Here is a 27,208-nt window from a genome sequence, read left to right as displayed (position 1 = left end):
CACTCCCTCTCTCTTCTCCCTCTCTCCGCCTCTCTCTTTTCCTCTTTCTCTCTCTCTGAGAACCAAACTCTTTCAGACTTAAGTTCAATAATGTCAAATAAGTTGAAAATAACTTTGGATTCCCTAATAATATACTGATGTTATTTCCTAATTAAAATAAGACACATGTGGGGGGCCTCCCGGGTGGCGCAGTGGCTCTGTGCCACCAGAGATACCACGAAATTGGGGAGAAGAAAAGGGAAAAAATAAAAATAAGAAACATGGTATCCATTCACTGTTTTGGGGCTGTCACTTCAGATTTCAGGGACAGTCCAAACGGCAACAGAAGAAGATACTAGAACTAGGCCTTTAGGGGCGACTCATTCCTAAACACTTTTGTCTCTGCAACGATGCTTTGGTTCTCGACAGTCCACGAGGATGTGACCTCTAAAGTCAGAACTTTTGGGAGCAGCTTTTGGGAGCAGAGGTAATATAACATCATTTTTTCTGAGATTGACAGAAACATTTTAGCAGGGTTGGGGTTATTCCAATTTAAATTAGTCAATTTAATTCTCAAGCCAATTTTCCCCAATTTTTCTCTACGAGAAAAATATATAATTCGAATTTCAGTCTATTTCCTGAATTGACTGAATTTAAATTGAATTTAACAACCCTGATTTTGTTGTCCGTAATATGTTGGTGCGCCATCATATACAATCACAACGGATTTCTAAATCGGTATTGGTATTGAAATCCAAGGAGAATGAACATAGGGACAACAGGACATTATCTAGGCCTACTTTCTTATTGTAAAATCTATTGGAACTCAATAAATGGAAGACCATGTACTGTATTATATCACCAATCAACGACAGAAAACCCAGCAATGGTCTTGAACCAAAAGGAAAAAAAGAGCAGGGCTTTTAGTACACAAGTGGAAATGTGCTGACCAAACAGCTATTCACTCAATGGGCCTATAGCCCTAACCTAATTCAGTGGGTGTGCACTACAGGCAGGCGGTTGATGAACACTGGGAAATGCTGACAATCAATTAGTAGGATTAGCTAAATGACTATGACTACCAGCTGTTCCTGAAATGACACTAATCTAGAAAATAATTATAAAGGCTATGTTTGGATTTTTTTTGCAGGGGGGGGGCATGGTTCCAGATGTTCAAAACAGTTTTAAAGATCATTCAATGACATTGCTGCCTATGACGCATGTTATAATGGAATGTAGCAGTTATAAAAGGTTTATGAACGTATACATAGGTTAAGTTTGGCAATTTTTTTTTTTGCAGTGGGGCCATAGTTCTAGATGTTCAAAACTTTCTTAAAGATAATTTGAAAGACAATGTATTGTGTAGCTGTTGTAGATGTTATGTCTAATGTAGCTGTTTTTGATGTTATAATGTCTTATGTCTTACCTCCTAGAAAAGCGCTGCCTTGACATTAAATAACTAAGATTATATCCAATCTAATTTTATTTGTCACATGCTTCGTAAACAACAGGTATAGACTAACAGTGAAATGCTAACATATAGGTACTTCCCAACAATGTAGAGAGAAATCAAATATAGAAATATTACAAAAGTATAAAAACATAATAATAAAAGTAATAATAAATACACAATGAGTAATGATAACTTGGCTAGATACGCGGGGTACCAGTACTGAGTTAATGTGCCGGGGTACGAGGTAATTGAGGTAGATATGTACATATACAGTTGGCCAAAAAAGTAAGTTATCCCACTTAAAAAGATGAGGCCTGTAAATTCCATCATAGGTACACTTCAACTATGACAGTAAAAATGAGAAGAAGAAAAATCCAGACAATCACATTGTAGGATTTTTAATGAATGTATTTGCAAATTATGGTGGAAAATAAGTATTTGGTCACCTACAAACAAGCAAGATTTCTGGCTCTCACAGACCTGTAACTTCTTCTTTAAGAGGCTCCTCTGTCCTCCACTCGTTACCTCTATTAATGGCACCTGTTTGAACTTGTTATCAGTATAAAAAACACCTGTCCACAACCTCAAACAGTCACACTCCAAACTCCACTATGACCAAGACCAAAGAGCTGTCAAAGGACACCAGAAACAAAATTGTAGACCTGCACCAGGCTGGGAAGACTGAATCTACAATAGGTAAGCAGCTTGGTTTGAAGAAATCAACTGTGGGAGCAATTATTAGGAAATGGAAGACATACAAGACCACTGATAATCTCCCTCGTTCTGGGGCTCCACGCAAGATCTCACCCTGTGGGGTCAAAATGATCACAAGAACGGTGAGCAAAAATCCCAGAACCACACGGGGGGACATAGTGAATGACCTGCAGAGGGCTGGGACCAAAGTAACAAAGCCTACCATCAGTAACACACTACGCCGCCAGGGACTCAAATCCTGCAGTGCCAGACGTGTCCCCCTGCTTAAGCCAGTACATGTCCAGGCCCGTCTGAAGTTTGCTAGAGAGCATTTGGATGATCCAGAAGAAGATTGGGAGAATGTCATATGGTCAGATGAAACCAAAATATAACTTTTTGGTAAAAACTCAACTCGTCGTGTTTGGAGGACAAAGAATGCTGAGTTGCATTAAAAGTACACCATACCTACTGTGAAGCATTGGGGTGGAAACATCATGCTTTGGGGCTGTTTTCTGCAAAGGGACCAGGACGACTGATCTGTGTAAAGCAGGGGTGTCAAAGTCAAATGGACGGAGGGCCAAATAAAAAATTTAGCTACAAGCCGAGGGCCGGACTGTTCGAATGTTCATTGAAAAATTTTTAAATGACGCATATAGTCTAGTGAACCTAATTGAACCTACTGAAAACCTAACAAATATATTCCAATATGATCAGATAAATAAAGCAATATTTTCTTATGGCTCTGTCAGTAATCTTTAATTTTCAACAGACACAAAAGACAAATTTCCTTTATATAAAAATCCCCATAACATGAACATTAAATGAAAGAAACCGGTATTCAAGGCACCATCAGTAGCCTATATTTTCTATTTTAGCAAAAGTGGGCTAAATTTACTTCAAAGAAAAAAACAATAATAGCAATTTTCTATCATCCACTCAACTGAAATATTTTTAAAATATAATTGGATTGAAATACAATAAAATAAAGTGCAAAAATCTATTAATCAAAAACAACACTTTGTTTAAGGAGAAGTAACATGCAGTGAAAACAAATATTAAACTTTAACTTTTAAACTTGAACTGAGTAAAAACTCTAAATATGTGATTGCACAGTAATGTTCACTTGTTTGAGGTTGAGGGTGATACTTGGTGGTGTCCCATCTTTTCCACAAGTTCATCAATGTTCGGGGTAAGGCTCTGAGCTGAGGAAATCCTCAGAATTGAGTGGAGGTGTTCAGCAGTAAGTCGACTTCTGTGTGATGTTTTGTTCAAGTTCATCAAAGAAAACAGTTGTTCACACAGGTATGTGCTGCCAAACATAGACAACGTTTGAGCAGCCTGGATGCGCAGCTGGGGCATTGTGTCGGGAAGGAAACGGGCGAACTCTGCAGCACCCACTGCCGCATATTTTGCCCTCAGTGCATCATTGCATTGGAGGTCAATCAACTCCATTTGGAGGTTTGGTGGTGAGCTTTCCACGTCAACAGCAAATGGGTTACCGAGCAGTTCCAACCTGCTTTTTTGTGCTTCAAAGTCAGCAAATCGGCGTCGAAAGTCAGCGGCAAGCATACCTATTTTATCAGCCAACTGTGCGCTCGGGAACGCACTGGTAGAGAGCTTCTCTTTCATGGTCTGGCAGCTGGGAAAGTGGCTCAAATTTTCTTTCCGCATCTGCGTCTCCCACAGAGTCAGTTTGGTTTTAAATGCCTTCACTGTACTGTACATATCAGAGATGACACGATCCCGACCCTGCAAGTTCATTGCATTCAGATGACTCGTAATGTCACACAGAAAAGCCATTTCACACAGAAACATTTCGTCTCGGAGTTGTGTTGTGTCTTTCCCTTTGCTGTCCAAGAACAGACAAATCTCCTCACGAAGCTCGAAACATCTTTGAAGCACCTTTCCCTGGCTTAGCCATCGCACCTCTGTGTGATAAGGCAAATCACCATGCTCCGTTTCTAACTCCGTCAGAAATGCCTTGAACTGGCGGTGATTCAAACCTTTGGCTCTGATAAAGTTAACTGTGCGCGTGATGATGCTCATTACATGCTCCATTTTCAAGGCTTTACCGCACAACGCTTCCTGGTGTATGATACAATGATAAGCTGTCAGCTCACCTGTCGCGTTTTCCTCTTGCATCTTTTCCCGTATCTTCGCCACCAGTCCGCTCCTGTGTCCACACATCGCAGGTGCTCCGTCGGTTGTCAAACCCACGAGTTTTTCCCAAGGCAGCTCCATCTCATTTACACATCTTGACACCTCTTCATACAAATCATGCCCCGTAGTTGTGCCATGCATAGGACGTAAAGCCAAAAACTCCTCTGTCACGCTTAGGCTGGAGTCCACTCCGCGGATGAAAATTGACAACTGGGCAATGTCAGAAATGTCGGTGCTCTCATCCACAGCCAAGGAATATGCAATGAAATCTTTTCCCTTTTTCACAAGCTGCTCTTTTAGATTGATGGACAACTGGTCTACTCTCTCGGCAATGGTGTTTCTGCTCAGACTCACATTTAAAAAGAGTTTCCTTTTTTCTGTGCAAACTTCCTCACAAACTTTAATCATGCAGTTTTTGATGAAATCCCCCTCCGTAAATGGCCGGGCTGATTTAGCGATCTCTTCTGCCAAAATAAAACTGGCCTTGACAGCAGCCTGGCCTTGTGATTTGGCTTTTTTGAACAGAGCCTGTCGAGATTTGAGGCCTCGTTTTAATTCCTCTGCCTTTTGTAGCCTTTGTTCCATGTCCATATTCTTGTTTTTGTCCGCGTGTTTCGTTTCATAATGTCGTCTCAGATTATACTCTTTCAGTACCGCCACACTTTCTCCACACAGAAGACACACAGGTTTTCCAGCTACCTCCGTGAACAAATACTCCGACTCCCACCTTGTTTGAAACCCCGGTTCTCAGTGTCCACCTTCCGTTTTGCCATTTTTGATGGGTATCTGAAAGTTAATTTTACTGTGATGCTGACAACTGCTGTGCCAATAAATATTGAAATGAAGCAGCCTACTGCTCGGTGCGTCACCGTTGCATTGTGGGAAATGTAGTATTGGTGCGTGTAAAAGATCTGCGGGCTGCCGGCTTGCTGCGGTCTGCGGGCCGGTTCTAATAATAAATCAAGATCATCCCAGGGGCCGTAAAAAACCTTCTCGCGGGCCGGATGTGGCCCGCGGGCCTTGACTCTGACATATGTGGTGTAAAGGAAAGAATGAATGGGGCCATGTATCGTGAGATTTTGAGTGAAAACCTCCTTCCATCAGCAAGGGCATTGAAGATGAAACGTGGCTGGGTCTTTCAGCATGACAATGATCTCAAACACACCGCTCGGGCAACGAATGAGTGGCTTCGTAAGAAGCATTTCAAGGTCCTGGAGTGGCATAGTCAGTCTCCAGATCTCAACCCCATAGAAAACCTTTGGAGGGAGTTGAAAGTCTGTGTTGCCCAGCAACAGCCTCAAAACATCAGTGCTCTAGAGGAGATCTGCATGGAGGAATGGGCCAAAATACCAGGTGTGTGAAAACCTTGTGAAGACTTACAGAAAACGTTTGACCTCTGTCATTGCCAACAAAGGGTATATAACAAAGTATTGAGATAAACTTTTGTTATTGACCAAATACTTATTTTCCACCATAATTTGCAGATAACTTCATTAAAAATCGTACAATGTGATTTTCTGGATTTTTCTTTCTCATTTTGTCTGTCATAGTTGATGTGTACCTATGATGAAAATTACAGGCCTCTCTCATCTTTTTAAGTGGGAAAACTTGCACAATTGGTGGCTGACTAAATACTTTTATGCCCCACTGTAACTTGACGTTGAGTGAGAGATTTTTGTCCTGGCAGTCTCTAACCTCCTCCCTATAGGCTCTCTCGTCGTCAGTGAACAGGCCTACCGCCGTTGCGTCGTCAGCAAACTTAATGATGGTGTTGTGGGTGAATAGGGAGTACAGGAGGGGACTAAGCACACAGCCGGAGGTGTTCAGTCCCAGGGTCCTGAGCTTAGTGATGAGCTTGGAGGGCACTATGGTGTTGAATACTCAATGAACAGCATTCTCACATAGATGTTATTATTGTCCAGGTGGGAGAGGGCAATATGGAGTGTCATTTGTGGATCTGTTGGGGCAATATGTGAATTGGAGTGGGTCCGGGGTGTCTGGGATGATGGTGTTGATGTGAGCCATGATCAGCCATTCAAAGCATTTTATGGCTAAAGATATGAGTGACAGTCAATTAGACAGGTTACCTTGGTGTTCATGGACATCAGCGACTATAGTGACTGCTTGAAACATGTAGGTATTAAAAACTTGGTCAAGGAGAGGTTGAAAATGTCAGTGAAGACACTTGCCAGTTGGTCAGTGCAAGCTCTGAGTATGTGCCCTGGTAATCGGCCTGTGAATGCTAACCTGTTTAAAGGTTTTACTCATATTGGCTATCGAGAGCCTGATCAAACAATCGTCCGGAACAGCTGGTGCTCTAAAGCATGGTTCAGTGTTGCTTGCCTCAAAGCGAGCATAGCAGGCATTTAGCTCGTCTGTTTGGCTCACATCACTGTGCAGCTCATGGCTGGGTTTCCCTTAATAATCCATGATAGTTTGCAAGCCCTGCCACATTCGTTGAGTGTCAGAGCCAGCGCAGTACGATACGATCTCAGTCCTGTATTGACACTTTGCCTGTTCGGTGGCTCGTCGGAGGTCAGAGCAATATTTCTTATAAGCGTCTGGATTTGTGTCCCGCTCCTTGAAAGCAGCAGCTCAAGCTTTTAGCTCAGTGCAGATGTTGCCTGCAATTCATGGTTTCTGGTTTGGAAATGTACGTAGTCACTGGGGGTACGACATCGTCAATGTACTTGTTAATGATGCCGGTGATTGATGTGGTAACTGTTTGTTTGATGTTTGTTAAGTTACGGTCATTTCTGTTGATGCAATAAAATATAAATAATTATGTCACGTCTTGATTGATGCCTATCTCAGTGGACTAATCCATTCCGGAGGCGGAGGGGAGGCACACCAGTATCATCAGTTTGTACATTTACCATTAATTCCCATCATTTCTACAATGTTTGTTTGGTTACGGTAATTTCTGGTAATGCATTCAATATATTATTATTATTACAGTCTTTTACAGTTCTCATTGTAGGAGTGGACATGTTGTTTGCAGAGGGCACACACTAGGCTACACTTAAGCATAAAAATAGGCCTAGGCCACCTGGACTGCGCAAATGAAACCTAAATGTGCCCATTTAGGGATTTTATAGTATGGTCTTAACTCACCACCACTAATGAGCTGTGGAGTTTCTCAAAGTAATTTTTTCTTCACTTCATACAGCAAGTAAACAAATTATATATTTACATCCATTGAGAATGACAATAGTCCTACAATGTAGCCTATTTGAAAAATATTTTCAGCTCTCTCCCTTTCGATAACCAAACCACTCCAAGTGAAAAGAAGGAGAAAAACAATCATGCTGATCTGGTGAAAATGTAATAAAATAAGTCTACCTGATTACTTCTTATGCCTTGCACAAATAGCCTACAGCTGTGTCTGTCCGGAACTCACAATCACAGGAAACTCTGAGGGTCCCGAATATTTTATACAATGTTGCAAGTTTGTTAGTGCAAGCTTTTGGCTGGACCAAGTTGATCGTTGACTTAATTATTTAATCAGTGTGCTTAAAGCATCATACAAGCTCAGTAGCAAAGAGTGTGCAAAGCTGTCATCAAGGCAAAGGGTGTCTACTTTAAGGAATCTCAAATATAAAATATATTTTTATTTGTTTTAACACTTTTTTGGTTACTACATGATTCCATATGTGTTACTTCATAGCTGTGATGTCTTCACTATTATTCTAAAATGTAGAAAATAGTACAAATAAAGAGTAGGTGTGTCCAAACTTTTGACTGGTACTGTAGTTGGTTTTTAGGGTGGGCAGACCGCACCACATTCTGGAGAGCCCTGCGGTTGCGGGCAGTGCAGGTGTTGTACCAGGCGGTGATACAACCCGACAGGATGCTCTCAATTGTGCATCTGTAAAGGTTTGTGAGGGTCTTAGGGGCTTGAAGCATTTCACCTTCTCCACTGCGGTCCCGTTGATGTGGATAGGGGCGTGCTCTCTCTGCTACTTCCTGAAGTCCACGATCAGCTCCTTTGTTTTGTTGATGTTGAAGGAGAGGTTATTTTCCTGGCATCACCTCCTCCCTGTAGGCTGTCGTCACTGTTGGTAATCAGGCCTACAACTGTTGTGTCGTCTGCAAACTTGATGATTGAGTTAGAGGCATGCGTGGACACGCAGTCATGGGTGAACAGGGAGTACAGGAGGGGGCTGAGCATGCACCCTTGTGGGTCCCCTGTGTTGAGGATCAGCAAAGTGGAGGGGTTGTTTCCTACCTTCACCACCTGGGGGCGGCCCGTCAGGAAGTCCAGGACCCAGAGAGAATGAGAGCCCACAGTCCTTGGGAGCGGGCCAAGTTGGTCACGAATGTTTGGTCTTGAACAGAACTTACAACATCAATCAACATGTTTCAATCAAAATTGTACAGAAAAGAGTGGGAGTCTGTACCTGAACAAATGTATTTTGTTGCAGAGATGGCCAGTCAATTTGCGTAACGTTATTGTGTATTCTACGTAATGACGCAGTTTTACGTTATCATGCAATGACTTCACAATGTCATTTAGCAACTTTTCAACCTGCCTCTAGCAACTTACCCTGAAAATTAGTTGGCAACACTGACTGTGTTATCCTCAAAGTGGGGCGAAGAAGGTGTTTAGCTTGTCCGGGAGAAAGACATCAGTGTCCACGACGTGGCTGGTTTTCCCTTTGTAATCTGTGATTGTCTGTAGACCCTGCCACATACGTCTCGTGTCTGAGTCGTTGAATTGCGTCTCTACTTTGTCTCTGAACTGACATTTTGCCTGTTTGATTGCCTTACGGAGGGAATAACTACACTGTTTGTTTTCGACCATATTCCCAGTTACCTTGCCATGGTTAAATGCAGTGGTTCGCGCTTTCAGTTTTGCGCGAATGCTGCCATCTATACACAATTTCGGTAGGTTTTAATAGTTACAGTGGGAACAACATCCGCTATACATTTCCTGATGAACTCAGAGCCTACCCGGAACATATTTCAGTCTGCGTGCTCCAAACAATCTTGCATCATGGACTCAGACCAGTGTTGAATAGACCTTAGCACAGGTACTTCTTGTTTGAGTTGCTTAATACGGGTAAAACTAAATAAATGTTGCTTTCAAGTTCTCATAAGATTGTCTCAGATGGATTACATCTTCATGCATTGGATGGTTCTATAATCTAATGAGTCTCTGCATACAAATACCTTGGTATTTGGATTGACAATGATTTATCGTTTAAAACAACATACAAATGAGCTTGTTAAGAAACTAAGATTTAAAGTGGGATTTCTTTTACAGAAATAGATCTTGTCTCTCTCTAGTCAGCAGGAAGCAGATTGTGCAGTAAACCTTTCTACCTGTTCTCGATTTTGGTGATACTATTTATCAAAGTGCAACTGCCTCTACTCTTAAACTGCTGGATCCCGTTTCTTCAATAGCGCTTTTCGTTTTATCACAGGAGTTTTATTACTCATCACTATATTCTTTGGCTGGACCTCTTTGAAGTCACATCATTACACTCTTCTTCTTCTTTTTTTTACAAAGCCCTACTCCACAAGCTTCCGACTTAACTTGTAATTTTAAATCTTAATAGTGAAGTTATCAAACCTGGGTTAACTCTGGAGACTCTTTTGGTGTCTTCAAAGTTAGCTAAATCGCCCTTTCATTTTTATGCTCCGTATGTTTGGAATAATCACCAAAAAACTCTACACATAGAAACCTTAGTGTCCCTGTGGCAGTTTAGAGAGTGGACAGAGGAATTTTACAATGAAGAATTTGTTTGTTTTAAGTGATAGTGTTTTGTGTACATTTATGTTTGTCTGTGTTTTATTTCTATGAAATTGTATATGCAGGACTCTCTTGAAAAAGAAACACTGGTCTCAATGGTGACTCCCTGCTAAAATAAAGATAAAATAAATATATTTTTTTTTAAACCTCTGACTGGTACCGGGCCTATCCACAAGGGGTTCTTGGAAAGACTCATAAGAATATAGGCCTAATGATCAATTGCACATTAGGGGGTACTTTGGGCAGAGCAAAATGTGATTGGGGCTACATTAACCAAAGAAGTTTGAAAACCGTTGACCTAAAGCATAATAATGTACCTAGGGCCCTGAGTTTTTACTGACCACAGCTGACCAGAAACAACTCAGGGCCCTGATAACTAACAAACAATCAATTACAATAATCAAGGAATTTCTTGTCATTTCCAATGATGAAATGCCACCAAGATTGATAGGCTAAGCGATAGGAAATCAGATCTCTTCCTGAGAGTCTAGAGGAAGTCTTGAGGAATGAAGAAGTGACTTACTGTCTTTCTGGCCCACAGTGCCGGAAGCAGACCCCCCAGCAGAGGTTCGTCCCACAGGGCCAGGGGAGTGCTTTGGGCCCCTGCCAGGGATCTTCAGTCCACTGGACTTCAGCATGTTCATCATGTACAGGGAGAAGTGCAGGGATTAAGGCTTTCGGTTTGAGGCACTAGAAGTCGGGATGGTGGCAATACCTCTCCATTTTAGCTGTGGAGATGAGTGGAGGAATCAATGTCTTAGTGATGATGATAGCTTCATCTGTCTGTATATATTTTTTTCACCTTTATTTAGCCAGGTAGGCTAGTTGAGAACAAGTTCTCATTTGCAACTGCGACCTGGCCAAGATAAAGCAAAGCAGTGCAACACAAACAACAACAACAGAGTTACACATGGAATAAACAAACTTACAGTCAATAACACAATAGAGGAAAAAATAATATATTCAGTGTGTACAAATGAGGTAAGATAAGGGAGAGAATGCAATAAATAGGCCATAGTGGTGAAATAATTACAATTTAGAAATTAAACACTGGAGTGATAGAAGATGAATGTGCAAGTAGAGATACTGGTGTGCAAAGGAGCAAAAAAAAGAACAGTATGGGGATGACGTAGTTGGATGGGCTATTTACAGATGGGCTATGTACAGGTGCAGTGATCTGTGAGCTGCTCTGACAGCTGGTGCTTAATGTTAGTGAGGGAGATATGGGTCTCCAGCTTCAGTGATTTTTGCAATTCGTTCCAATCATTGGCAGCAGAGAACTGGAAGGAAAGGCGGCCAAAGGAGGAATTGGCTTTGGGGCTGACCAGTGAAATATACCTGCTGGAGCGCGTGCTATGGGTGGGTGCTGCTATGGTGACCAGTGAGCTGTGATAAGGCGGGGCTTTACCTAGCAAAGACTTATAGATGACCTGGAGCCAGTGGGTTTGGCAACGAATATGAAGCGAGGGCCAGCCAACGAGAGCATACAGGTGTGGTGGGTAGTATATGGGGCTTTGGTGACAAAACAAATGGCACTGTGATAGACTGCATCCAATTAGCTGAGTAGAGTGTTGGAGGCTATTTTGAAAATGACATCGCCGAAGTTAAGGATGGTCAGTTTTACGAGGGTGTGTTTGGCAGCATGAGTGAAGGATGCTTTGTTTCGAAATAGGAAGCAGGTTCTAGATTTAATTTTGGATTGGAGATGCTTAATGTGAGTCAGGAAGGAGAGTTTACAGTCTAACCAGACACCTAGGTATTTGTAGTTGTCCACATATTCTAAGTCACAACCGTCCAGAGTAGTGATGCTGGACAGGCAGTCAGGTGCGGGCAGCGATCGGTTGAGGAGCATGCATTTAGTTTTACTTGCATTTAAGAGCAGTTGGAGGCTACGGAAGGAGAGTTGTATGGCATTGAAGCTCGTCTGGAGGTTAGTTAACAGTGTCCAAAGAAGGGCCAGAAGTATACAGAATGGTGTGGTCTGTGTAGAGGTGGATCAGAGAATCACCAGCAGCAAGAGCGACATCATTGATGTATACAGAGAAAAGAGTCGGCCCGAGAATTAAACCCTGTGGCACCCCCATAGACTGCCAGAGGTCCGGACAACAGGCCCTCCGATTTGACACGCTGAACTCTGTCTGAGAAGTAGTTGGTGAACCAGGCGAGGCAGTCATTTGAGAAAACAAGGCTGTTGAGTCTGCCGATAAGAATGGTGGTGATTGACATAGTCGAAAGCCTTGGCCAGGTCGATGAATACAGCTGCACAGTATTGTCTCTTATCGATGGTGGTTATGATGTCGCAAAGGCTTTGCAGCTAACAAATGTTGGTTCCCAGAACATTCTGTGCTAGCTGAGTTTTCTTGTTGAACACTCCAGCCCTTTTAAAAAGCAGAGGGTCTATGCCTTTTCGGTGTACAAGTCAAGCCATGTCAAGGTGTACCCAGTGTAGCCTATACTATACTACTGTATACAAAATGAAATAGTTGAGTGGTCCCTCTTCAAACAAATAGCCTATCTATAGATCAGAAAACAATATTTGTGATTTGGGTTAATCATCTATGTTGCTGAGTCTACTGGACTTAGTAAGTCCAGTTTATTGTTTCAAGTGTGTTGATGGTGAATAAATACACATGGAGTTAAATGTGTCACAAGGCTAAAATATGTATTTCAAGAATATTCACTGACAGAAAGAAATATATTTGGTATTGTCTTTGGTTATGCATACATTCTAAATGAATAACCTAGGCCTATGTATTAAATAGTGTTGGTTGGTTATTAGACTACTGTAAGGATTAGGGTGGCTAGTAGCTAGGCCTTGCTGCAACCTGGACTCAAGGGTAGACATAGCAAACGTAAAGCCCTGGTTGGTTTAAAACATGTACTTAATGCAAGCAAGACTCAGTATATGTTGTTCTCTAATACTCGCAATTAAAATATAAAAAAATCAGTTGAACTACATATTTACTAATTGGATGGTTCCCTCATCGATTGGGGACCCGCCTATAAATATCTGGGCATTTAGGTTGACAAAGACTTAATGTTTAAAAAAATGTATGGATGAGCTAGTTAAAAAGCTATGATTTAAAGTGGGCATCTTTTTTACAAATAGATCTGGCCTCTTTCTAAATAGCAGGAAGCAGATTGTACAGTCAACTTTCCTGACAGTTATTGATTATGGTGACAGAATTTACCAGATTGCAGCAGCCACTACTCTTAAATCATTGGATGCCGTCTACTATAGCGCCTTTCGCTTTATCAAAGGTGACAGTTTTAATACTCAATACTGAATGCTGTATCAAAAGGTTGGTTGTCCTCATTAAAGTTCTGTAGATCACTTCATTATTCCCTTTTTGTTTACAAAGCTCTACTACACAAGCTTTTAACTTACCTAACTTCATTGATAACATATAAAAGAATGTGCAACCAAACTGGCTCACAGGAACACTTGAGGTCATGTGGTCTTGTCCAATTTTGGTAAATACTCCTTTAGTTTTAATGCCCCCATTGTTGGAGTAACCTACAAAATTCCTCGCTGGTACCGCTAGGGCAGTTTAGGACTATGATATTGAATGACTTCATTATGCATTGCAGTTGTTTTGATTGATTGTAGTGGTTAATTTGTTGAAATTGTGGTGTTGAGGTTGTTTTATTTTAAACTTAAATTATTTTCCTGTTTGTGTGAAAAATTTGGCACCATTGGTCTCACTTGGGCTACCCTGAATAAATAAAAGTTAATAATAAAATATAAGAACCTTTGGGTCGCTAGACATTCAGGTAAAAAAAATGTTTTACCTTTATTTAACTAGGCGAGTCAGTTTTGAACAAATTCTTATTTTCAATGACGGCCTAGGAACAGTGGGTTAACTGCGTTTTCAGGGGCAGAACGACAGATTTGTACCTTGTCAGCTCAGGGATTTGAACTTGCAACCTTTCCGTTACTAGTCCAACGCTCTAACCACTAGGCTACCCTGCTGCCCCAGGTCATACACCTATCCATCCTCTCATACTGGCTTAAAGGGATACTTCAAGATTTTGGCGATGAGGCCCTTTACCTACTTCCCCAGAGTCAGATGAATGTGTGGATACCATTTTTATGTCTCTGTGTGCAGTTTAAAGGATGTTCCTAACAAGTACAAGCACAATTTCTCAGCATAGTTAGCACAATGACTGGAAGTCTATGGGTATCTGCGCTACCAGTCATTGCGCTAACAGTAGTTAACATCGGCTCAAGAAACTACTAACTTCCTTCATACTGGACACAGAGATATATAAATGGTATCCATGAGTTAATATGACTATAAGGAAAGGCCTCATCGCCAAAATCCTAAAGCATCCTTTTAAGTAACCAGTTTTATGTAACCATATCAAACATAAATTATACTACTCACAGATTTACATTTACTATGTTACATCTAGTCATTGAGGCCAGGCTGCTTGCCGAAACACTGATACCTGATCAGCTGTATACCCAGTTGCATGCATGGCCTTCAAGACAAATATTTTACATCTCTCCAACTATAATATGTAATTCATGACAACGTTACATCACTATTCTGGCACCACATCTCGCATTTATGCTGGTTATCGAGATGAGATGTCTGAAGAATGCAATAGTGCTTTCACAGTATCAGCACCATTCAGTTTACTCATGTATCGACATCAATTTGTATGTTGTTTTTCGCAATAGTGCAAGGCTTAAATCCTTTTAGAATATTTTCTCAGGGCAGTTTTATGACAGCTCTGCGAAGGGGCTATATTCTTGACAATGCGAAGTTGCTACATGTAGCCTGCTATATGACAGTGCAGTAGAGCTAGGCTACAATGTTACAATTTGATGCTCTAAACGTAGGACCATTGGGCTGTTAAATGACACATGGTTGTCTGCTAAGCTTGTCGAATACATTGTTGCTGTTTACACAATTATATTGCGAATGTATATATTTCCGTGACAGGGAAACATAAGGTGCACCCGAGAACATACAACGCAAATGTTTTTCTATTGTTATACCCACTGCAGCGCGGTGTGTATTTCTACTTGAGCTCAACAAATCCCTTAAACGATAAAGATGCAAGAACGAAAAGCTTACCTTTTTATATCCAATTTACGCATAAACGTGTCCAAAAAGCGGCGAACTTGCTTTTTTCCTAGAGAGGGGTCCGCGGATCGGTTGATTTATCAGGTTGCCACTCCCTATACCCCCACACAGGGATGAACAAAAAATATGGATGCTTAGATAGAGCTGGAAGGGAGAGTGTGGCAGGATGCGAGCCGCAGTAGGCTAAATCAGGCGAAGATGCCGGTTTATTTTGAGAATGCGACTTTCAGAAATAAAATTAGATTGTTGCTTCAGTTTGCTGTGAATATTCAATGTAACTATATGCAAATCCCTAGGTCTCTCTTTTTGTTAGCGGTTTGGGGGTGCAAGGCAGCATCAGCAACTTCAACCAGCTTCAATCCGCCGTTCAGGACGCTTTAAAACGTTAACCAGTACACACATGTGGCCTATTGAACACAGAGGGATGAGGTTTTCAATGTTACGCTTGGGGCGCAATGGATGTTCGGTCTCTTTTTTCGCCTCTGTAGAGGATCCTCCCCCTTCGCTGGCTTCAGCCAAACAAAGAGTTTAGGAAGTGGACGGTAATGCTGTGAGAGAAGTCTACAAAGCCAACATTTAACCCAACCAAGCTATGAAGATACAATTGTGTTCTCTGGTTTGAAAGGCATTCATAAATAGTTAAATATGTTGCATAAAAATGTAAGGTGCAGGAGAAAGTAGTATACTATAGGAATTTAACCAGATTATTCACTGGTCCAGATCTCCAATTTGCTCACAGGAATTCATGTGCATCCGGTGCTGAATCACTGCGAATGAGTTATCATTCCTGGAAATCCATGGAATGCCCTCGCATCATAAATTAGTTCCCACTTTGCAATAGCCTAGTGCCCCTAATACGACTTACATACAGTTCTCACTTTTTTGCAATGCACACTTTAAAGGATTTTCCAATAAACAGAGATAATAAACTGACCATGTAATAACATTGTAACAACACTGACTAATGTTAAACTACCATGCAGGCTAAAACCCAATGACTGTATATACACATATTTGTATTAGGAAAACCTTGCCCTTGCCTATATTTTGTCATATTCATGGTAAAATAAAAAAATAATATTCAGAGACATTTCAACAACTCTCAATAAGTTACTAATGTAATGTGATTTTGTGTCATAAATGTAATGTGCACTGGTCCATCAAATTTCAACAATACCCCTTAACGCACACAACAATCATTCCCTCAGGCATCTCAATGGCTGCCTGTGGCACAACTTTGATAGACTGAAGCAATTTGTCAGCATCTAATCTTCACAGTGGCCCCGAGTGTCAAGGATGAGGTTAGCCCTATTGCATGCTTATAAAAAATGCAATTGACAAAGCTGGTAGTGCAATTATAGGCCAAAGATCTTGTTGAAGTGATGCCTCATGGTTAGTAATGTTTGGTCTACAAATTAACCTTGGCTTAGCGGTGGTGAATGATGAATGTAGCAGGTCAAACGGTAGTTCTCCTCAAATTCAAAGTTTATCCGATGTAAATTGAGCTAAATCCATATTCCAATCCATATCATTGATTGTGTAGACTCCCCTATACTTGTCTGTGGAAAAATCTAAAGGTCTCAATTCCAAATTAATAAGAATGGGGAAACATTTAAATAATTGCAACCTAGATTAGTCTTGCATATGAAAATGTCTGACTAACTTAAACCCCTGTTCTGAGTGAAAACAAATTGACTTATAGCTGACAACCAAAATTATGAATAAAGCTTGTGGATAAAAATATCCAATTACATTTTCCCATTGATAAAGCTACATTATTGATGGAAAATATTTTAAAAAATGAATAGAACATGCACTACAAATTTACAAAAGTAGAAAGTGGATAACCTATCTAAAGTTTGGTTGTGGCATAAACAATTATGTGATATTTTGTCAAATCAGTAGCGGAGGAATTGTTTTGTTTTGCTTGGTAGTTGCGTAGGGGTGCTTGCCGTCTATGGTGTACATATGAATGTCCTAATACATTCTTTCATGGGGGTGCTAGGTCTATTCTTGAGGGTGCGTCAGCACCGGCAAGACCCTCCCTCTGCTTGAGAGGTTTGAGGCCACAACAGGAAGTGAATTCTTTCTGTATGAGCTGAAGACTTCCAATATGAAGGGATTTCTGTGAATTTGACAGTAATTTACAGGCAGCTAGTGGTAAGTTACTGTATTTCATATTGCAGTACACAACATGAAAATAAGTACTGTGTAATGACACAGTAAAATAACATTTAGTAAAATACCTTAATTGACTGTATTGTATTGCTACTGTAATTGTCATGAATTGATTAATTAAATTCATTGAGGGGAGATGGGGTTTGTATTTCACAGTATTTTACTGTAATTACATGGAGTTGGTGCAAGCAGGTTGGCTGCTAGGTACTGTGTTTACACATTGCATATGAGAATAGCACTGGAGGGAATAGCAGCGGTCTCCTGACCAATTGTGCTATTCTTTATTTATTTTCACTGATCTGAACTTTTTTTGTACATAATGTTTCCGCCATAGTTTCCTATGACTGGAACGAGCTTCTGGACATCAGAACACCGATCACTAACCTCAATTTGGATAAGGATGTCTAATTCATTGAGTCGGTGGCGAAGGGCATACTGTTCATCCCGGACCAGGCCCAAATCCCCGGAACTCGAAAAATGAAGAGTCAGCTTTATAGAGGCCGGTGTGCGGGACACCTGACGAGACAATGTTGGCGAGTGGATAGACCACCTCTGTCCTCCGTTCTATTGGCTAAAGTGCAATCACTGGAGAATAAACTGGACAAGCTCCGTTCAAGACTATCCCATCAACGTGATCTGAAGAACTGTAATATCCTGTTTCTCCAAGTTGTGGCTGAACAAGGACATGGAAAATATAAATCTAGCTGAATTTTCTATACATTGGCAGGACAGAACGACAGCGTTGAGTAAACTCAAGGGGTGGTGTGTCCTTTTGTGAACAACAGCTTGTGCGCAATCTCTAATATTAAGAACGTCTCAAGGTTCTGCTCGCCTGAGTTAAAATACCTCATGATAAGCTGTAGACCATACCATTTACCAAAGGTTTTCATCTATATTTTTCATAGCTGTCTATTTACCACCACAAACCAATGCTGGCACTAAGACCGTACTCAACGAGCTGTATAAGGCCATAAACAAACAAGCAAATGCTCACGCAGAGTTGGCTTTTCTGGTGTCCAGTGGTTTTAATGCAGGAAAACTGAAATCCTCTACCTCTGCCACTAGATGCAAAAAAAACATTACAACACACAGACTCACACAAAGCTCACACTTGCCATTCATTTGGAAAATCTGACCATAACTATCCTCCTGATTCCTGCTTACAAGCAAAAACTCAAACAGGATGTACCAGTGATGTGCTCAATAGGGAAGTGGTCTGATGAAGTGGATGCTGAGCAACAGGATTGTTTAATTAGCAGAGACTGCAATATGTTCCCGGGATTCATCCGTTGGCATTGAGAACTTTACCACAATAGTCAACGGCTTCATTAAGCCTTTGACTATTGTGCATTGACGACATCGTCCCTACAGTGAACGTACTTTTTTCCCAACCAGAAGCCATGGCATACATGCAACATCCACACTGACCTAAAGCCTAGAGCTGCTGTTTTCAAGGAGCGGGACACAAATCCGGACTCTTGTAAGAAATTCCATATGCCCGCCGATGAGCCATCAAACAGGCAAAGCTTCAAAACAGGACTGAGATTATGTCCTACTGCTCCGGCTCTGACGCTCATTCGATGTGGCAGGGCTTGCAAGCTATCATGGATTATAAAGGGAAACCCAGCCGCAAGCTGCCCAGTGACGTGAGCCAACCAGAGGATCTAAATGCCTTCTATGCTCACTACGAGGCAAGCAATTCTGAACCATGCATGAAAGAACCAGCTGTTACTGATGACTGTGTTATCATGCGCTCCATAGCCGATATGAGTAAAACTTTTAAACAGGGTAACATTCACAAGGCCGCAGGGCCAGACAGATTACCAAGACGTGTACACAAAGCATGCACTCACCAAATGGCAAGTGTCTTCACTGACATTTTCAACCTCTCCCTGACAGTTTTTAATACCTACATGTTTCAAGCAGACCACTATCGTCCCGGTGTCCAAGAATACCAAAGTAAGCTGTCTAAATGACTATAGCACTCACATCTTTAGCCATGAAATCCTTTGAAAGGCTGGTGATGGCTCACATCAACACCATTATCCCAGACACCCTGGACCCGCTCCAATTCGCATAGGATCTGATCATGGAGTACAGGTAAAAGGACTGGCTGGGCACGCCCCCATTCACATCAACGGGGCTGTAGTGGAGCGGGTCGAGAGCGTCAAGAACTCCCTGCCATCCAGAACCTCTATACCAGGCGGTGTCAGAGGAAGGCCCTAAAAAATGTCAGACTGTGCTTGAGCACGGCAAGTATTACCAGTGCACAAAGTCTGTGACAACACAAATATCCTGAACAGCTTCTATCTCCAAGCCAAAAGACTTCTGATCAAAAGGCTAATCAAAAGGCTACCCAAACTATTTGCATTGACTCCTGTTTTTTTGTTGTTGCACTGACTCTATGCACACTCACTGGACTTCTCACATACTCATACATACTAAAATGACAGGGTTTAGACTGTTTAGTGCCAAAAATAAAGGGGTTAAATGATGTACAAAAATAATATATAGAACAGACACTTCAGAACAAACTTCCTTTAGATTTTCTTTTGGGGGGACTATCTGTAGTTCCATAGTGAATCAGTGATTCTATGCATTTGTATGTGCTAATAGCAGGCCAAAAAGAATACACTTGCTGTTAATAATACAATTATGCATGTGCTCTGGTCACATGCAAAACATTTGAAATTGTTAGAATCTAATATACATTGCACTTGATTAAATCTTAAATTAATGCATTTGGTTTGTAAATAGACTATATTCTATATGGTTATCTACAGTATATCCACACAGTCACTATCCAAGCCAGCACCATATTGGTGTTCAATGTTTTGGTCTACTTTTCTAGCTGGTTTGAATTACATTTATCAATTTCAAACTGTACTTGCAGGTGCTATATGAATTTTTTTTTACTCATATGCCACATGAAGGTAGATACTACAGAAAGTCCTCCGGTCCTCTGTTGCGCAGTTGGTAGAGCATGGCGCTTGCAACACAAGTATAGTGGGTTTGATTCCCTGGACCACCCATACGTAAAAGATGTATGCACTCATAAATAAGCTGCTTTGGATCAAGTGTCTGCTAAATGGTATATATTATTAAGTACCCTGTACCGTCCAACTCCGAGTTAAAGTTTCACCAAGGATCAGCTTCTCTTCCCCCAATCATAACATTAACCATTATTGGTTAAAATGCTAAGCTGACCCACGATCAGTGTCTAGAGGCAACGTCAGCCTACAGTTTACATGGCAGTATAGCACTTCACAAGTAAACAAATGAAACTGAGCCACCTAGTGGTTAATAACAATAACCTATTTTAATGGTTGAACATTTTACATGGCAAAACAGACAGAAAATGCAAACTCAAATGCTCAATACATAAAAATGTACAATATTTAAAATAACACACGCATTGACATACACATAAAAAGGTTAGAATTTACACTGAATGGCAACAAAGGATTTACAATATATTCCACAACACATTTCTGAGAACGTATGAGACTAATCTTTCAGGGGTCTGTCCATTCATTCTCAGTTAACACATGCATTATTATATTTTATACATAAACAATGTATTTTGGTATGCATTTCTCTCCTCGTCTGTAAATTCTTTGTGCATGTCAAACGTTTGTTTACATTAGATCTTGACAACGTTAACACTGTTGCGCCAGTTTGTTCTTTCCAGTATTTCAAGCACATAGTCACTTTGAAATGGCACATAGAACACACAACAACAAAACACAGATGTAGCCAATGGCATTAAAAGCCTGTAAGAAAGATTTGGGAACATTACAGTTTCACAAGAAAGACAAAAAAAAACTTTCAATTTTCTGACAATAAATTAAACTCCTGTGACAATGGTGTATGATCAATTCAATCAATCTTAACAAAGAAATTAATAAACAACCACAGCAAAAGAAGATGCACCCTCATGGAGAGAGAGCTACTCTATTGATATTCAGAATGTCACTGTTGCCATCAGTTGATATGCTTTCAATAGGCTGATCCTTTTACAAATACTTCAGCGATACTGCTCTTGGTCTCAATCTACTCTTTAGTGTCGCTGCATTATGCATGTACAGTATAACCCCCTTTGTTAACATATCATGTTAAAATTTCCAAGGGTAATATTGACCATACAATCATAATCTTTACATCTGCACTATGTATGGGGGGGTTGAACCTCAAACACAATCAAATCCAGTCCCCATCAGTGCTTCTTAAAGGGATGTTGCTAGTAGACCTATGAAGTTAATATGAAGAGCAGAACATCGCCCAACACAACTCATCTACAAGAAGAAGTTTATGATGAACATGGTGTAATGACCAAAATGTCTTCACTGATGTTCCATACAAGTTTTCTTGACAAGAAGAAGTCAAAATTAATTAAATGTCAAGAGCTGAGTAAAAAGAATAACATTGAGACTAGGGCTTTGTCCCTTTATAGCGCAATTACCCTATGTGCCCTTGTCACAAGTAGTGCACTATAGAGGGAATTAGGGTGCCATTTTGGACACTAGGCCTGAGAACTGCCTGTTGCATTGACATTATGTTACGTTTTCAGCTCCAGGAGAAAGTTCCTATTCTTTAACCTCTCCTCCTCCTCCACTGCAGTGTGGGAGTTCTGCAGGTCCTGTAGGACACTGAACAACCTTGTGACCCCGTCCAGCTTCTTCTCACCTGGGACATGAGGTCAGATAACAGAATGGGACCAACCAGCACAGAAATACAGACACACATCTTTCAAAACACACTTTAGACTCAGCGATATGACGTTGCCCGAGCATCATCGCAAATGAACACGATGCACTCGTATACACACATGTGCACGGACGGGTAAGCTTCAAAAGCTATTACCTGAAATCTGAAGGACCGGAAACAGCAGAGAAGTTTAGCCTCGCACTTCAATGCTCTTTGTTGTTGCAGAAATCAACCCGATATTGTTGTTCACTTTGTCGATTGCTGACTCTACCTTTAAACTACAGGGTGGTAGGTAGCCTAGGAGGCAGTGTTGAGCCAGTAACGGCCGCTGGTTCAAATACCCGCGGAGACAAGGTTATAAATTTGCCTTTTTTTTTTTTTTTACTAAGTTAAAACAGTGCAGTATATAAAACATTCTAGTTAACCATGACAATCGTGTGCCCTCTTCTAGGAAGGCATACAAGGGTATAGGAGGCCATATCATTAAATTTTTTTGATTGTAAAGAAAGACGAGCCATAGAAGAGGCTTTTGTCTTTCTTTACAATCATTTATTTTAAATGACATTCATTCAAAATAATAATAACCATTATCTTGATTATATATTGTATATTATTACAGTATCTTTATGAAAAGAAAAAAGCTTCAAGAACCCTACCTTCCAAAGTCTCCCTGTCATCCTCTTCTTCTGGCTTGATCATCTCTTGGTATTTTTTCCTGAAAGAAAAACAATCAAACGTAAAATGTGCATCAGCCTACAGTACCAAAACACAGGAACCTGCAATGCATCTGTGAACAGACTTGGGTTCAAATAGTATTTGCTTTCTTTCAAATACTTTGAGCAATTGATTGAGCCAGAGGAGTGCCAGATGGGTGGGTCTTGCACTTTTGGGACTATTCCATTGGATCCATTGCACGAGACAAGCTTGATCGAGCGCAGCTAAGTATTTGGAAGAAAACATACAATTTGAACTCAGTTCTGTCTGTGAGAACAAACAAGGGGGATATAGGTTTCTCCAATAGGTTTTGAACTGTACCTCATAGCTTGTCGGACTCCAATAAGGTGTCGATAGATGAGCTGCGATTCCAGATCTGGGTCGAGGGGATCGTACCACTCCTGTAACGTCACCCCGTGTTTGGTCTTGTCACATCCTGGGTCTGGACAGACAAGAGCAGCTATTGACTCAACCCCATAAACATTATTAACCTCCTGTCCAGTACTTGCCACTGGAGTGGCCAAACCACCTCTGTGAGCACTACTATGTGCGCAGAATTTTGTTCCAGACCTACTCCAACACACCTGATTTAACTTATCATCTGGAGTTCGATTTTCTGAACCAGGTGTGTTAGAATAGGGCTAAAACCTTGTACTGTATTCATACGGTAAGAGATCAATGGAACGCAGACCATGGGTGATTGCACCGTGGGTGGTAGGAGGTGACAGCCTAGTGGTTAAGAGTGTTTGGCCAGTAACCAAAAGGTTGCTGGTTTGAATCCCTGTCAATATGCCCTTTACCAAGGCACTTAACCCTAATTGCTCCTGTAAGTCACTCTGAATAACAGCATCTGCTAAATGACTTAATGTAAAATGCAAATGTGACATGAACATATATTGGGGTTGACATCCCATCCAAGCATTTTACCAAAACAGTGTGAAATACACATGAATAGTAACCTATATTTAGGCTAATTTTGATGCGCTGCAAATGAGGAGATTCTGGATCTATACACCACTCTTATCTGATCTATTGTAGCATTGAATCGCATTGCATGGCAGACACGCCAACTTGTGGTACCTGCTTTGTCCTTCTGGTGGCAGCAGCTCCATCGATCTCCTTTGTATATCCCTGGGTGGTAGGAGCTCATAGTGTCTGTGTTGTGGCTGCAAGCTTTTCTCAGGGCCGAGAGCCACTGATTCAGCTCATTCACACTCTAAGAGGCAAAGAGATAAAGAGAGGGGGTAGAGACCCAACTGGGTGCTACACAATGGTGGTGGATGAGGTGAGCATCCCGCTTACTACAATATGTAAAGTGCTTGGGTGTCTAAAAAAAGCCCAATCATTTCTAGTTATTATTATCATCATCATCAATTAATTATTATTAATCCCATAACTCAAATCTGGGCCCGTATTCATAAAGTGCCTCAGAGTAGGGGTGCTGACCTAGGATAATTTCCTCCTTTTAAATCATAATGAATAAGACTACATGGATAGGTCAGACCTGATCCTTGATCAGGACTCTTACTCTGAGACTCTTGATGAATACAGGTACTGTACTAACAGTGACCGGCACCAGTGCTGTATGTGGTATGGGTTGTGTGATAGTTAAGTGTTCATCTTGCATGTGTTACATTATGTATACTGTATTGATGTTTCTTAACTCTGCATGGCTACCCTATTCCCTATATAGTGCACTACTTTTGACCATAGCCCAATGCTGGCCTGGGTCAAATGTAGTGTTCAATATAGGGAATAGGGTGTTATCTGCTTTGGGGGTCTTGTGAAGAAGCTGACCTTACAGTCCAGGTACAATTTCTCCACCTGGCCGTTGTCTCGGCTGTAGATGATCTGCATGACGTTGGCACTGCCAAAGCTCTTCTCCTCCACCTTCTCCACTGCTCGGATTCTGGGAAGGGAGATGAAGGAGCTCTTCTGTGATAGCAGGGAAAACAATTTAAATTGAATTTAACCATCTGTCACCTTACCTTAGAATTACTACTGCCCGAATTCCAGTCTGTTTGTACTATCATGCCAACCCCTTGTCACTCGTGTTCATGCAAACCATGACAAATAACATGTATGGCTTGACAAAGACAGCAACGGAGTTGGCAAGAGCACAAACAGATCTGGGACAAGGCTAGACTGACTATACTACAGTGGTGTTTCAGACATACAACACACAGGCACAAAAATAGACAATAAGACAAGAATACAGTAATAAAATAAATTCCTCCATGATAGTGGGAAGACAACAGGGGATGTGGGAGAGATTGTGTTTCATGTAGCGTTTTTCACATAAGAGCCTTGTACTAGCTGCCATTGGACGCCTGGAAACAAATTCCTGGGTAATGTTCATTATAAAGCAAAAGGACGATAATGGGCTGAAACAGAGATTCTCCAATAAAAAAAGTCTACAATATCAATAAATGTCAATGATTGACTTTAACTACAACAGGTGATCTTCTCAAGCTGAGAAGGCACTCACCTTGGAGTGCTGGGTCCGGGCGTAGGACAGGGTGTCTTTGTTGAGGGTGACGTAGTACTTCTTAAAAGGTGATGTCATCAGCATGCTCTTGTCCTTGGTCCTGTGTAGGAGAATGAAGCCCTCCTTCTCCATGGAGCCACATTGGAGACTCATCCTCTGCTGCAGGCCCAGGTCTGGAATACACAGTAGTGTCAAGCCATAGGGAATCACTCACAACTAGCTAGCATGGCTAAAATCTTACCATCCCTAAACATAACAGTAGCGTTTGACATAACCTCTACTATAGCTCTAGGTCTGGAACACACTGCAGAGTCATGTCAGCTCATATGGAATCAGATGAATTAAAAAAGGAAACAGCACATTGCACTTGATAGTATCACTGATCTTTAATAAGCTTACGTATCGGCCTCAGTCAGAGATTCTGTCAATTTTTAAAAATGTATGTAGACCTAGCCCCACCCACATGGGTGTAAGCAGAACTTGTGTTCTGTTATAATCTCCACCCAGCACAGCCAGTAGAGGAAAGCCACCCCTCATAGCCTGGTTCCTCTCTAAGTTTCTTCCTAGGTTCTGGCCTTTAAGGAGTTTTTCCTAGCCACCGTGCTTCTACACCTAATGCAGGTGCAATGCGCTTGCTGTTTGGGGTTTTAGGCTGGGTTTCCGTACAGCACTTTGTGACATCAACTGATGTAAGAAGGGCTTTATAAATACATTTGAATGATTGATTTAGCATCCCTAAACAATACAGCAGTGTCAGTCCATAGGAAACCACACACAGCTAGGATTGCTAACATCTTAGCAACCCTAAAAGGTAACATATGGTTTGATTTGATCTCTACTATCTAAAAAGAGCTGAATTATACTGAACAAAAATATAAAAAACACCATGTAGTGTTGGTCCCATGTTTCATGACCTGAAATTAAAGATTCCAGATATTTTCCATATGAACAAAAAGCTAATTTCTCTAAGATGTTGAACAAATTTATTTACATCCCTGTTAGTGAGCATTTCTCATTTGTCAAGGTAATCCATCCACCTGACAGGTGTGGTATATCAACAAGCTGATTAAACAGCATGATCATTACACAGGTGCACCTTCTGCTGGGGACAACAAAAGGGCACTATAAAATGTGCAGTTTTGTCACAACAGAATGCCACAGAAGTCAGTTGAGGGAGTAGTAAATCATGTAGTAAACAAGTGTTAGATTTGAAATTCTTCAAAAGCCACCCTTTGCCTTGACAACTTTGCACACTTGGCATTCTCTCAACCAGCTTCACCTGGAATGCTTTTCCAACAGTCTTGTAGGAGTTCCAAGTTATTCTGAGCACTTGTTGGCTGCTTTTCCTTCACTCTGCGGTCCAAGTCATCCCAAACCATCTCAATTCAGTTGAGGTCAGGTGATTGTGGAGACCAGGTCATCTAATCCATCACTCTCCTTCTTGGTCAAATAGCCCTTACACACCCTGGAGGTGTGTTGGGTCATTGTCCTGTTGAAAAACAAATGATAGCCCAAACCAGATGGAATGGCGTATCGCTGCAGCAAAGCACCCCCACACCATAGCACCTCCTCCTCCATGCTTCATGGTGGGAACCACATATATGGAGATCATCCATTCACCGACTCTGCATCTCACAAAGATACGGTGGTTGGAACCAAAAATCTCAAATTTGGACTAATCAGACCAAAGGACAGATTTCCACCATTGCCCATGTTTCTTGGCCCAAGTAAGTCTCTTCTTATTGGTGTCATTTACTAGTGGTTTCTTTGCAGCAATTCGACCATGAGTCTGTTACTTGAACTCTGTGAAGCATTTATTTGGGCTGCAATTTGAGGCTGGTAACTAATGAACCTATCCTCTGCAGCAGAGGTAACTCTGGGTCTTCTTTTCCTGAGGCAGTCCTCATGAAAGTCAGTTTCATCATTGCGCTTGATGGTTTTTGCGACTGCACTTGAAGAAACTTTCAAAGTTCTCCCGGATTGAC

General features: G+C 41.2%; 2 protein-coding genes across 9 annotated transcripts in view; both read right to left on the bottom strand.

The window, feature by feature from the left end:
• The window catches only part of clip2 (CAP-GLY domain containing linker protein 2), a 62,570-nt gene extending 46,973 nt beyond the window's left edge, over positions 1 to 15,597 (bottom strand). For 4 of the 6 annotated variants that reach the window (XM_035779815.2, XM_035779816.2, XM_035779817.2 and 1 more), the window contains exons 1-2: positions 15,128 to 15,596; positions 10,564 to 10,768 (exon numbers count right to left, since the gene is read on the bottom strand). In XM_035779815.2, the coding sequence (XP_035635708.1) occupies positions 10,564 to 10,687 (124 nt within the window). In that variant the 5' untranslated portion in view covers positions 10,688 to 10,768; positions 15,128 to 15,596. Of the gene's footprint in view, positions 1 to 10,563; positions 10,769 to 15,127 lie in introns of all 6 variants that reach the window. The other 2 variants (XM_035779813.2, XM_035779814.2) reach the window with 1 other exon arrangement.
• Positions 15,598 to 20,611: 5,014 nt separating this feature from the next.
• The window catches only part of rasa4 (RAS p21 protein activator 4), a 73,273-nt gene continuing 66,676 nt past the window's right edge, over positions 20,612 to 27,208 (bottom strand). For 2 of the 3 annotated variants that reach the window (XM_035779810.1, XM_035779811.1), the window contains 6 exons: positions 25,224 to 25,396; positions 24,533 to 24,670; positions 23,816 to 23,951; positions 23,057 to 23,177; positions 22,678 to 22,736; positions 20,612 to 22,000 (listed from right to left, as the gene is read on the bottom strand). In XM_035779810.1, coding sequence (XP_035635703.1) covers positions 21,873 to 22,000; positions 22,678 to 22,736; positions 23,057 to 23,177; positions 23,816 to 23,951; positions 24,533 to 24,670; positions 25,224 to 25,396 — 755 coding nt within the window. In that variant the 3' untranslated portion in view covers positions 20,612 to 21,872. Of the gene's footprint in view, positions 22,001 to 22,677; positions 22,737 to 23,056; positions 23,178 to 23,814; positions 23,952 to 24,532; positions 24,671 to 25,223; positions 25,397 to 27,208 lie in introns of those variants that run through there. The other variant, XM_035779812.1, reaches the window with a different exon arrangement.

This window comes from Oncorhynchus keta, chromosome 11 (assembly GCF_023373465.1).
Source record: "Oncorhynchus keta strain PuntledgeMale-10-30-2019 chromosome 11, Oket_V2, whole genome shotgun sequence".
NCBI classification, from domain to species: Eukaryota; Metazoa; Chordata; class Actinopteri; order Salmoniformes; family Salmonidae; genus Oncorhynchus; species Oncorhynchus keta.
The sequence above is the reverse complement of the archived record's forward strand: the minus strand, read 5'-3'. Positions and strand labels throughout refer to the sequence as shown.